We start from the raw sequence: 13162 nt of genomic DNA on the forward strand, positions 1-13162 counted from the left end.
GCACAAGTTACAAATATAGTTATAGTCACATCCTCCTAGGTAGTGTTAGGGTCTGATGGGTCTCTCATGGATTGATCCTCAGTAGAGGGATGGTTCCCATAGGGAGCTCAATTGTCTCACTCTAGGCACCCTCTTTTATAAGGTGATTCTGGCTATACCTCATTAGTGTTTGGACACATTGTGTACCCTGCCATTAGGGCGTGTGTAGGATCTTGTAAGCAAAAAATTACTCTTACTGTTAATTTTTTGCAATATTACCCTTGGTGCATCTTTTCCCATAATCTTGTAGCACAGGGCCATTCTTTGGTAACTTACTTATGTCCAGCATTTCTCAAGTCTATGGCCTAGTATGGCTAAGCTGACATCTGACAGGCTCAGCCTGTAGGCCTTGCGTTTCAGCAGTACTTACTTAGATACTGAATACATAATTATCCCTTCTAACTACTGACCAATCTTATACTTCTATAATCCTACAACTTAGCTCTCTTTAGCATACAATGACTATATGACATAACATGTTAGTTAATCATAATCACACAATAAATGAACAATAAACTAAAATCATTGGCTGCACAATGGAGAAACTGAGCCCTCAGCAGTGAAGAAATCTCGGTCAGCAGGCCAGGCTGTGGCCTCAGCATACAAACTGCCTAATTGTTGCCAAGTATTTTGTAGGTGTCCCAGCAAAGGAGGAATTGGAAGGAGAATAATGAGGTGGCTTTGTGGATGGTTATGGGGAGCTCATCCCTTGTGGGGGGTGGGGGGCAGCAGCTGGGGAAAGTGCAAAAGCGCTTGCTTGTGACAAATGGACAATGGAGGCTGGAGCCACTGGCAGGGTGGAGGTGGGAGGCAGCCTCTCAGTAGCCAGTGAGAGATGGGGAAGGGCCTTGAAAGTGGAGACAAGCAGCTTCTGTTTGATGAACTAGAGAAGGGGGAGCTAGTGGAGGGACACAAAGAGTGGGACGGCGTGGTCAAAGTCATGAGCAAGGAAAATGGTCTTTGCAGCACATTCTGAATGGATCTGAGTGGGGGCAGATGGCATTTGTCATGGCTGGAGAAAAGAATAGTGCAATAATCAAGATGTGAGATGAGAGGCTGGAGCAGAGCTTCCACTGTGTGGATGGATGGGAAAGGTCAGACCTTACAGAAGGCACGCAGAAAGAATTGGTAAGATTTAGACAGCCTGGATGTGAGGCTCTAGAGAGAGAGCTAAGTTAAAGATGATGCCCAGGTTACAGGGTTGAGTTATGGGCAGGCTGGTGGAGTTGTCCGTGGTGATCAAGCAAGGAGGAAAGTGGCTGTGTTGCAGGTCTCAAAGAGAGGTCATAATCCACACTACAGATGAGATTTTGTTGCACTATGAACAGCTGTTTTTTCTAGCTTTCCCCTGTGTACAAGGGTGCAGGTTCCTGGGTGTCCATCAGAAATGTTTTGGTACCTGCACGGTGTGTTTCTCAATCTTTCTAATACCAGGGACTAGCTTGCTGCCTTCCTCAACTCTGTCAGGGAGATCTCAGGGACAGGCGGACCCAGCGCTGAGAAGCCCTGTGTTAAAGGGCCCGACAACATGGGGTGGAGTTGACGTTGTATATGAAATGAAGGTGGTATTTAATCAACAAAGCCTCTAATAATTAACTGGTGAGAGTTCTGCATTGTCATCCCTGGACATTGGACCCGCATCTCTGCCAGTGGCTCGTGGCTAATGCCAGTGCAATTACCTATTGAACCATTGTTGACCTTGAGCTAGTTACTAATTACATAAGCAATGAGACAACAAATTTTCCCTTGGCTTATCTCAGTTTGCTCCAGCATCCCACATATGCTCCTTGTCGGGGAGTCTCCGGGCGATACTCTGGAACTGCTCCCCACAAAGCCAGGCAGGACTTTGGGGAGCCTCGTCTCCCTTGGAGCAGACTGTCTTCAAGGCAAGAAGCTCACACGGCTTCACCTCCTGGGTCTCTCCTTGGAGCATTCAGCATCCTCTGCCCCTCCGTGCGCTTCCCACAGCGAGTCCGCCCAGGCAGGGTCCTGGGGAAGACAGAGGGTCCTGCACCCCCACTTCGCTTCGCAATCAGATGTAACTCTCAGCCAGCCAGTAAAACAGAGGTTTATTAGATGACAGGAACATGGTCTAAAACAGAGCTTGTAGGTCCAAAGAACCGGACCCCTCAACCGGGTCCATTCTGGGGCCCAGCAAGCCAGACCCCCATGTCTGCCCTCACTTCCCGTCCCCAGCCAGCTCCCCACTGAAACCCCCTCCAGCCCCTCCTTTCTGGCCGTTGTCTCTTTCCTGGGCCAGGAGATTACCTAATCTCTTTGTTCACCTTTAGCTATTCCCTTGCAGGGGGGAAGGGCCCCGGCCACTTGTTGGCAGGAAACAGAGTATCGGCCATTTATGCACACTGGAGACTTAAGAAATGCATAGGGGAAACTGAGGCACCCACCCATTATTCAGAGGAAATATTAAGAACAGTCCTACTTCGTCACACTCCTTTCACAAGATCCTGCGCTACCTGCTGCCCCTTGAGAGGAACTGCAAGGGCAGGTCCAATTTTTTATCTAGAAGATATGTTGTGTAGCTTCTCTTGTGCCCCTACCTGCTGCCCTCCCGACTCTGTACTCCCTTAGCTGAGTGGTTACGGTTTGGCATCCAAGCAGCCTCACCAGGAATGATCCGCCATCCCCCTGAGGCATGGAGAGAGCTCTGGAGGACCATCCATCCCAGTGTAAAGCCTAGAAGTCCATCTCCTGCCCCATATCCCCATTTGATGTTGTAAGGAGCAAAAGGCCCCCTTCAAGCCGGTGGTATAGGCCAGTGCTGTCAGCTCAATCCCTGCCATGCTGGGGAAGGGCACACAGGTGTGAGCAGGGATGAGGGGGCACACGGGTTTGAGCAGAGTGCGTGGAGCTCGAGGAGAGGCACACAGAAGGGTGTGAACAGGGCCCATGGGGCTCTCAGCTGGGGGGGGTCTCACAAGAGTATGAACAGGGCCCATGAGGCTAGGGGGGTCACACAGAGGGGTTTACCCTCCTGACTGACACCTGAAGGGTAGGGCATTTTCTTACCCTTTGGCAACACTTGTCTTCCTCCTGTTGCCAAGGATTTCACTAGATCAGTCTGAGATTGTTTCCTGGGGCGTCCCATGGATCACAGCTGGGATGTGCTGGAATTTCTGAGCCTGGGCTGTCCCCTGAGCCTGTGTCCGCACTGGTCAGCTGGATCAGGCTAAGGGGATGTTGAATTGCGGTGTTGACATTTGGGCTCAGGCTGCAGCCTGAGTTCTGGGACTTTCCCACCTGGCAGAATCCTAGAACCCAGGCTCCAGCCCGAGCGTCTACATGGCAATTAAACGCCCTGCAAGCCCGAGTCAGCTGACGCTGTTGGCCAGCCGAGGGTTTTCAACTGCAGCATAGACGTACCCTGAGCTAAGATGGCTGATCTGTGGGGCCCCGTGTGGCTCCCAGCTGGGGTCTGCCCTCCCAGGGCCCCCTGGGGCTCCCAGTTGGGGTCTGCCCGCCTGGTCCCAGCTGGGTCTGCCTGCCCGGGGCTCCCTGGGGCTCCCAGCTGGGGTCTGCCTGCCTGGGACCCCCTGTGGCTCCCAGCTGGGGTCTGCCTGCCTGGGGCTCCCTGTGGCTCCCAGGTGGGGTCTGCCCGCCTGGTCCCAGCTGGGTCTGCCTGCCCGGGGCTCCCTGGGGCTCCCAGCAGGGGTCTGCCTGCCTGGGACCCCCTGTGGCTCCCAGGTGGGGTCTGCCTGCCTGGGGCTCCCTGTGGCTCCCAGGTGGGGTCTGCCCGCCTGGTCCCAGCTGGGCTCTGCCTGCCCGGGGTCCTGTACAGTTCTGTGAGTACCCTGGGGACCCTGGGTCGTGGCTCCATTTGGGACGTTGTGCAAGAGCAAGAGAGAGTTAATGATTAACTGCCCTGCCATCTGATCTCATCCTCCCTCTTCGGGGTGTTTGGGATCTTTTACCCTGCTCAGCCATTCAGGTCTAACGCCCCTGCAGCGAGCAAAGAGCAGGGAGCTGTCAGCTCCCCAAACGCCTGGGCCATGCCTGCGCCACTGGAGGAGTTCTGTGGCTCCGTCTTTTGGGTAAGTGGCTGCATGTCCTCACAGAGCCCTCACCCCTCTCGGCAGGGGCACGCGGATATCTGGGGAGAGCAGAAAACACAAGCCAAAGCCTGGGGTCCCCCAGTCCTTACGGAGGCAAAGCACCCTGGTGGATGGGGGCATGGCCCAGGTCAGGGTTCTGGCGTTAAAGTCGTTATTTCCCATGGGTGTAATGCCAGTGCCAAAGGGCCCTGTCGTGTGCTGGGCACTGTGCACACATGGCAAGCCAGGCCGGGAAGGGGAAGGTAACGGTGAGATGAGCATAATCTGAAAAGCAGCCAGTGACCTGAGCTCACCCCCTGCCAGACTATGTCCAGAGACATGGGGCATTGCATGCTGCCCTCTGGAGACAGGAGAGACGCAATCCCAGGTGCTCTTTCTGCTCCCGGGAGGGAGGCAGTTGTTTTAACTCAGTGTTACAGGGTATGAGGGACTCTGCTGGCACCCAGGGAGGATGTGCTGCGGGTTAGGGGATGCGCAGGGGGACGAGTGCTCTGGGGGGATGGGGTTGGGAGTGTTTAGGGGGATGAGTGCTCCGGGGGGATGGGGTTAGGGGATGGAGTTAGGGGGTGCGCAGGGGGGCGAGTGTACTGGGGGGATGGGGTTAGGGGGTGCGCAGAGGGACGAGTGCTCCAGGGGGATGGGGTTGAGGGTGCACAAGGGCATGGAGTTAGTGGGTGCGCAGGGGGACAAGTGTTCTGGGGGGATGGGGTTAGGGGGTGCGCAGAGGGATGAGTGCTCCAGGGGGATGGGGTTGGGGGTGCACAAGGGCATGGAGTTAGTGGGTGCGCAGGGGGACGAGTGCTCTGGGGGGATGGGGTTGGGGGTGCACAGGAGGACGAATGCTCTGGGTGGGATGGGGTCAGGGGAGCGTAGGGGGACGAGTGCTCCAGGGAGATGGGGTCAGGGGTGTGCAGGGAGATGGGGTCGGGAGTGTGCAGGGAGATGAGTGCTCTCGGGGGATGGGGTTGGGGGTGCGCAAGGAGATGGGGTCAGGGGTGGGCAAGAGGACGAATGCTCTGGGGGAATGGGGTCGGGGGTGAGCAGAGGGATGAGAGCTCCGGGGGACGGATGGGGTCAGGGTGTGTGTCTATGGGGACGAGGGCTCTGGGGGCCATGGTGTCAAGGGTTGCACAGGAGGACGAGTGCTCCAGGGGGATGTGGTTGGGGGTGCACAGGGGGATGGGGTCAGGGGTGGGCAGGAGGATGAATGATCCGTGGGGGATGGGGTCGGGGGTGAGCAGAGGGACGAGGGCTCCAGGGGACGGATGGGGTCAGAGTGTGTGTCTATGGGGATGAGGGCTCCGGGGGATGGATGGGGTCAGGGGTTGCACAGCGGGACGAGGGCTCCAGTTTTAATCCAGACAAGATTTACAACCACCTTTCTCCTCAAGGCCTTTCCTCCCTCCTTGCTGCCCCACAGTTTCTCTGGGCTCACACAGGCTTTAACACTAGTGTGTTGGGAAGGGCCATGCTGGCTCCTTATAAGAGAGATTGCTTTTCTCTTATATAAAATAATCTACAGTCATCCCCATCAGCCAGAGGCTTCTTTTTAGAAACTTCCTTTTATCTCATTAGTTATTCTTTGAACAAGACGTCCTCCCTACTTCATTCCTTCTGGCCTGGCAACTCATTATTTTCAAGGCCTTCCTTCTACTTGCTACTCAGGGCCCTTTCTTTACAGCATAGATCTATTTCATACCAAATTTAAGTTAACTCTAATTCTTGAATTTCATATTTATTGCACAAGTGTGTAGGAGGGGTGCTCTGAGGGGATAGGGGTCGTGTGTATGTTAGGGGGAGCAGGGCCAGCTCTAGGCATGAGCGAAGGAAGCAGGTGCCTGGGGCAGCCAGTAGAAAGGGGCGGTAGTCCGTCAGTGGCACTTCGGCGGCAGCTCACTTGGTCTGCTTCAGTCTTCTGTGGCAATTCGGCAGTGGGTCCTTCACTCTGTCTTCCTCTTCGGCTGCACTTCCGCGGTAGCTCAATAGTTTGTTGGGTTTTTTTTTCGCCGCTTGGGATGAGCCAGCCCTGATGGAGAGGGGTGCCTTGAGGGCTTAGGAGTTGAGTGGGTGTTTAGGGGAGGGGTTTGGGGTCAGAGTTTGTTTAGGGGGTTGGTTGCTCTGGGGATCAGGGTTTGTTTAAGGGGAGGGGGTGCTTTGATGGGTTGGGGTCGGGTGTGTTTGGGGGAGGGGTGTTCTGAGGGGCTAGGGGTCGGGGAGGTGAAGGGGGAGGGTGCTGTGGGGTATATGGGGTTGGATGTGTGTTTAGGGGGAGGGATGCACTGGAGGGTTAGGGGTCGGGCAGGTGAAGGGGGAGGGGTGCTGTGGGGTATATGGAGTCGGATGCGTGTTTAGGGGAAGGGATGCGCTGAGGCAATTAGGAGTCGGCAGGTGAAGAGGGAGGCGTGCTGTGGGGTATATGGGGCTGGGTGCGTGATTAGGGGAGGGATGTGCTGAGGCAGTTAGGGGTTGAACAGTGAAGGGGGAGAGGTGCTCTGGGGTATATGGGGCTGGGTGCATGATTAGGGGAGGGATGCGCTGAGGCGGTTAGGGGTCAGGCAGGTGAAGGGGGAGGGGTGCTGTGGAGTATATGGAGTTGGATGTGTTTTTGGGGGAGGGATGTGCTGAGGGGGTTAGGGGTCGGGCAGGTGAAGGGGGAGGGGTGCTGTGGGGTATATGGAGTTGGATTTGTGTTTGGGGGAGGGATGTGCTGAGGGGGTTAGGGGTTGAACAAGTGAAGGGGGAGGGATGCCGTGGGATATATGGGGTTGGGTGCATGATTAGGGGAGGGATGTGCTAAGGCAGTTAGGGCTCGGGCAGGTGAAGAGGGAGAGGTGCTGTGGGGTATATGGAGCTGGGTGCATGATTAGGGAAGGGATGCGCTGAGGCAGTTAGCGGTCAGGCAGGTGAAGAGGGAGGGGTGCTGTGGGGTATATGGGGTTGGATGTGTGTTTAGGGGGAGGAATGCACTGGAGGGTTAGGGGTTGAACAGTGAAGGGGGAGGGGTGCTGTGGGGTATATGGGGCTGGGTGCATGATTAGGGCAGGGATGCTCTGAGGCGGTTAGGGGTCGGGCAGGTGAAGGGGGAAGGGTGGTCTCAGTGTTTTGGGTTTAGGTTGCCTGCAGGGAGAGGCTGAGGTGTGTAGGGGGAAAGGCACTGAGGTGCATGGTAGGGTGCATGCAGGTGGAGTGGTGCTCCGGCCAGGGGATGCTGGTGAGTTTGTGGTGTGACTGCTCTCGTTGTCTCTTCCCTGCCCAGAATGCTTCCTTACTGGCTGTGCCCCAGCCCGACCTGCCGCTCTGCTTCGAACAGACTGTGCTTGTTTGGATCCCTCTGGGCTTTCTCTGGCTTTTGGCTCCTTGGCAGCTTCTTCCCATGTTTAAACCCAGGACCAAGAAATCATCTCTAACCAAAATCTACCTCACCAAGCAGGTACAGCATCCTATGGCCCTACAGAACCAGGGGGATAATGGGGCCAGGGGTGGAGGGATGTAATCCGGTGTATTGGGGTCAGGGGTGGGGAATGCCCGGGGCTGGAGAGTTGGAGTGGGGTGGGGAATGCCCTGGGCTGGAGGGATGTAATGGGTCATGGCGGGGGGGAGAAATGCCCTGGGCTGGAGGGATGTACTGTGGTTTAATGGGGCATGGGGTGGGGAACACCTGGGACTGGAGGGATGTAATGGGGCGTAATGGAGTGCAGGGTGGTGAGCACAGTGGGTAGGGAGGCTTTGTGGGGTATGGGAGTATTGTGCTCATAAGGTCAGAGTGGCATGATCAGATGAGGAACGGGGCATGTGGACCCAGACAGCTGGAACAGGACCTTGGGAATCGCCCAGGACTAGAGGGTTAATACTGAGCCCACATGGGATGAAGGGATGTAATGGGGTGTGGGGCCCGTGGGCATGGTACCACTTCCACCATCACACCCTTTGTCTCCCCTGCGGTGGTGTTGACAGACCCCTGCGGTGGTGTTCCCCAGTAGCCCAACAGGCAGGGACAAGGCCAGTGTCACTCCTAACAGCTGCTCTTCCCCAGGCGCTGACAACATTGCTCTTACTGACAGCAGTGGCTGAACTGGTCTTCACGCTTGCAGAGGACTTTGGCCAGTACCCCCACCCGACTCCTGCCAGCAGGAACCCCGCTGTCCAATACACGAACCCTGCTCTGTACGCCGTGACATGGGTAAGAGACTGCCATGCCTGCCACCAGCTGAATTCATGCTGGGTCATCAAGGGGACAGAGCTGGGGTGAGGGGAGGAAACAGTAAAGAGAGGTTTAGGCTGAATCTCAGGAAAACTCCCTAGCAGAGCGGGGCCATAGCCTAGGGGACAGGTGGGTTGTGGGAGCAGCACACTCATTAGCTGTGTCTGCTAACACGGGCAGCAGTGAAATAGTTAATATAGAAATGTCAATGTGCACCTTTAGGTTCCAGAGCGAACCTGTCATTCAGCTGGAGGGCTGGTGAGTGATGGTTCCAGGCTCACTGCACACTCAGCAGTGGTCATAGCATCGGTCACAACTGAGAATACCAAATTCAAGACAAACTGCTGAGAAATAGGGCAGACGCCACATCCCAAAATTGGTGGTTATTCTCCCATAAGATATACCAAACCAGCAACAAAAGTAAAGGTCTGTTTCACTACACTGGCTAACAAGAAGTCAGAAAAGGAGTTTCCTTAGGCATTCCAGTCCTTGTATCACAACCAAAAACACTAGACTTAAAGATGAGTGGTTCTTTAAAACCAATTTTATCAAATAAAAGGTTCTTCTGATCCCAAAGGACCAGCCACACACCTAGGTCAATATACCACCCAGATCTTACCCAATAATTATGCTGTTGCCAATCCTTTACTATCTAAAATCTAAAGGTTTATTTATAAAAAGAAAGAAAGGTGAGGGTTAACATTGGTTAAAGAAATCAAATACATACAATAATTGCAAAGTTCTTGGATCAAGCTTGTAGCAGTGATGGAATAAACTGATGGCTTAAGGGCATGTCTACACTTGCGAAGTTACAGCACCGCTCAGAGGGCGCTGAAGGAAAACCACTCTTGTGTGTTCACACTGACAGGTGCCTGCACCATAGCGTGTTCATGCTTGCAGCACTTGCAGTGCTATTCAGAGCAGTGCACTCGGGGCAGCTATCCCAGAGAGCACCTCTTTTTCTTTTGCCGCTAAGACGTATGGGAAGGTGAAAGGGGTCGCGGGGCATCCTGGTCTTGTCCCAATGCCCCGTGATGCATTGCTTCACATCCCAGCAATCCCTGTGCTTCTGTCCACATTTGGCGCCATCTTTCAACAGTTTGTGTACTGCGCGCCCTGCCCTGCCTCTTCGGGCTGCAGGAATGAATCCTGAGCTGCTGACCAGTACGTTGCTCACTCTGACCAACACATCACAAGAGGCAGTGGAGTTATTCCTTAAACTACAAAGGCAAGAGGAGTGCGACATTGATCTCACCACACATACTAACTGCGACAGACATTGCTTGTGGCATTCACAGAGGTGCTGACCACAGTGGAATGGCGCTTCTGGGCTCGGGAAACAAGCACTGAGTGGTGGGCTCGCATAGGGCTGCATGTCTGGGATGATGAGCAGTGGCTGCAGAACTTTCACATGAGGAAAGCCACATTCCATGGGACTGTGTGATGAGCTCGCACCAGCCCTGCGGCGCAAGGACACAAGAATGAGAGCTGCTCTGTCGCTGGAGAAGTGCGTGGCGATTGCACCGTGGAAGCTGGCTACTCCAGACTGCTGCCGATCAGTTGCTAACCAGTTCGGAGTGGGAAAGTCGACCGTTGGAGTCGTGTTGATGGAAGTGTGCAGGGCCATTAATCACTTCCTGCTCCGAAAGACCGTGACTCTGGGCAACATGCGTGACATTGTGAATGGCTTTGCACAAATGGACTTCCCTAACTGCAGAGGGGCGATGGATGGCATGCACATTCCAATTCTGTCAGCAGACCACCTAGCCACTGAGTACATTAATCACAAAGGTCATTTCTCAATGGCTCTCCGGGGCTTGTGGATCATCGTGGGTGTTTCACAGACATTAATGCAGGCTAGTCTGGAAAGGTGCATGACACACGGATCTTTCAGAACATTGGCCTGTTCAAGAACCTGCAAGCACGGACTTTCTTCCCTGACCAGAAGATCACTGTAGGGGAAGTCCAGCGGAGGGCAACAAAAATGATTAGGGGGCTAGAGCGCATGACTTATGAGGAGAGGCAAAGGGAACTGGGATTATTTGGTCTGCAGAAGAGGAGAATGAGGGGAGATTTGATAGCTGCTTTCAACTACCTGAAAGGGGGTTCCAAAGAGGATGGATCTAAACTGTTCTCAATGGTGGCAGATGACAGAACAAGGATCAATGGTCTCCAGTTGCAGTGGGGGAGGTTTAGGCTGGATATTAGGAAACACTATTTCACTCAGAGAGTGGTGAAGCACTGGAATGGGTTACCTAGGGAGGTGGTGGAATCTTCTTTCTTGGAGGTTTTTAAGGCCCAGCTTGACACAGCCCGGCTAGGATGATTTAGTTAGTTGGGAATTGGTCCTGCTTTGGTCAGGGTGTTGGACTAGACACCTCCTGAGGTCCTTTTCAACCTTGATATTCTATGATTCTGCTGCCGATAACAAAGAGGGAGGCTGTTCTCCCAAGGTCATCTCTGTGAAGTTTAAATGTAACATTTTACAGAAGCAGTGTTGTTTGCAACACAGAAAACACTATTTCAGTACTTTAAAACACAGCCAGTACTCACACACCTGTCACTGACTGGCTGACCCCAGGCAAGCACACATGAGCCACAAGACCCCCAAAATGGTGAGTAGCCACAGGGTAAATCACTGTCCTCGGATCCTGCTGTACACTGTGCACGTGGCTTTTGGGCACTTCGGGAGAGCCAGCATTGTAGGGGGGCCTGATAATCATTCCTGTCCCCACACTTTCCACAGGATGTGATCATTATGGAATATATCTCAGTGTCAGGGACTCTAACCCAGGCGGCAAAGTTCGTTGTCTGACCGCGAGAGAGACAGGCAACACCAGCAAGGTCCGATCAAAAGCTCTTTATTGACAAGTGCACGCATCAATAGAGAGCAGCTCGTCTCCAGAGAGAACCAGCCTGCTCTTTACATCTTAGTATAAGCCTATATAGACAGTTCCGTCGCGTCATAAATTATTCACTGGAGCAACCCACCCCCTTCTTCTAACAACTAGAAACTAGACACCTTTAGTATACATGCATGCCTAAAGTTAGAAATGTAGGGGAGTTAAAAACAAACAAAGAACAAAACCAGGGAGCAAAAACAAGGAGGCTGGGAAACTAGGACTCTTATCAGTTCTTCGAAGGAGCTGCCCGAACACAGCACATCTGGTACTATGCCAGGAATGCAGCTTCTCTCTTATCTCACTTTTTCCCAGCGCTTGTGAGACATGCTGCTGCTTCTCAGTGTTTTCCACTCAGGGATTACCCACAAACCTCTGTTAGCCTGACTTTGGTCAGGTTGGCATACCTGGTTTTGTCTGCTATATCTTTATTCAGGCCTAACATCAGGAAAGTTACCATTAATGGGGCAAGAAACAAAGCAGCTCTGCCATTGCCCAGTATCTCCAGGAGAGTTTCCTGGAGATCTCTGAGGGAGATTCCTGTGAAGTGAGAGAGTCTATCAACAGCCTGTTCTGCTGCTCAGACTAGGCATGTGGTGGGAGACAAGACCCTCCTGCCCCCAACAACTCGCTTCAGCAATTCCCAAAATCAAAGCCACTTACCAGTGGCATCCTCTCCTGTTTGCACTTCGCCAAGATCTGACTGCTGTGACTGGCTAGGCTCCTCCGGGGTAGAAAAGAGCTCCTGACTGCATGTACCTCTGACCTCCAAGTCATCCTCTGCCTCTAGGTCCCCCTCCCCCTCTTTGTCCAAGATTGTCTCCTCCTGGCTTGGTCCACTCTCTACTGGCATGCAAGCCAACGAAGTATCCACAGAGGCCTTCGCAGTGGAGGTGGGGTCACCACCGAGTGTTGCATCCAGCTCTTTATAGAACCAACAGCTCGTGGGCACAGCACTGGAGCGGCAGTTTCCTCCCGTGCCTTGTGGTAGGCATTCCACAGCTCCTTGACTTTGACTCTGCTCTGCAATGTGTCCCAGTCATGGACCCTTTCTGTCGTGCATCGTGAAATTTGTCCATAGGTATCATAATTCCTACGGCGGGAACGCAGCTGTGACTGCACTGCCTCCTCTCCCCAAATGCTGATAAGGTCCAGCAGCTCGGCATTGCTCCAAACTAGGGATCGCCTGGTGCATGGAGCAGGCATGGCCACCTGGAAAGAAGCGCTGAGACCACTGCACTCTGTGACAGATTTCAGTTACCAATCTGCCTGAGGCGTCAGGTGATTATGCTGACCACAGGATTGTCTGGAGAGGAGATGATGAAACACACCAAGGGTTTAAATTTTAAAGCTTTATTAACAAAATAATAAAGTAACAGCGGAGAGTGATGGGTTTTTCTCATGTTACTTAGAGGAAGGAAGAAAGTGTTAGTGCCCCAAGCCCTAACCCACTTTCATACTCACACATGCTCTACTCATGGCTGGCCAACCCTGGGTGTAATGTAAGAAGAGGGGGAACGGTGGATGGGAGTTCTGTTTTGGGCCCAGGTTGTCCAGGGTCTGCTGTAATTTTTGCCTTGCTTGGGCTCTTGGGAGGGTTTTAAGTTTTGGGGTTTTTTGGGGTGTTGTCGTTTAGGGCCCTTTGTGCCTGTTTTTTTCCCCCTCGCTTCGCTGCTTGGGGCAGGAAAAAAGCTGGAGCCGGCCCTACCAGCAACATAGCATGCACATGCTACAAATTTGTTGGGTTAAATATTGTTGGGGCTGGGAGCACACCGAATTCCATATTAGTTGGTTTTTTGCCTTAATTATGGTTTTAATTAGTTTTAGCAAGGTATTCTGCATGTGGAGTGCCAATTTGGCAGTTTGTTTGAGGGCGGAGGTGGCCACTGTCAGGTGGGTGAGAGCCACACTTTTGACCAGTTTTATGGCCTTTTTTAATTGTCTTAACTGCT

The 13162-nt window shown here is 53.3% G+C and overlaps 1 protein-coding gene across 3 annotated transcripts in view; it reads left to right on the forward strand.

Annotated features, from left to right (window-relative positions):
• Window positions 1–3831: 3831 nt before the first annotated feature.
• ABCC2 (ATP binding cassette subfamily C member 2) overlaps window positions 3832–13162 on the forward strand; it is a 529482-nt gene continuing 520151 nt past the window's right edge. For all 3 annotated transcript variants that reach the window (XR_007775107.1, XM_050958759.1, XM_050958758.1), the window contains exons 1-3: window positions 3832–4088; window positions 7366–7539; window positions 8143–8289. Coding sequence is in view for 2 of the 3 variants with exons in the window: in XM_050958759.1 (XP_050814716.1) it covers window positions 4047–4088; window positions 7366–7539; window positions 8143–8289 (363 nt within the window). In the remaining variant the exon portion in view is untranslated. The remainder of the gene's footprint in view (window positions 4089–7365; window positions 7540–8142; window positions 8290–13162) is intronic.

This window comes from Gopherus flavomarginatus, chromosome 6 (assembly GCF_025201925.1).
Source record: "Gopherus flavomarginatus isolate rGopFla2 chromosome 6, rGopFla2.mat.asm, whole genome shotgun sequence".
Lineage (NCBI taxonomy): Eukaryota > Metazoa > Chordata > Testudines > Testudinidae > Gopherus > Gopherus flavomarginatus.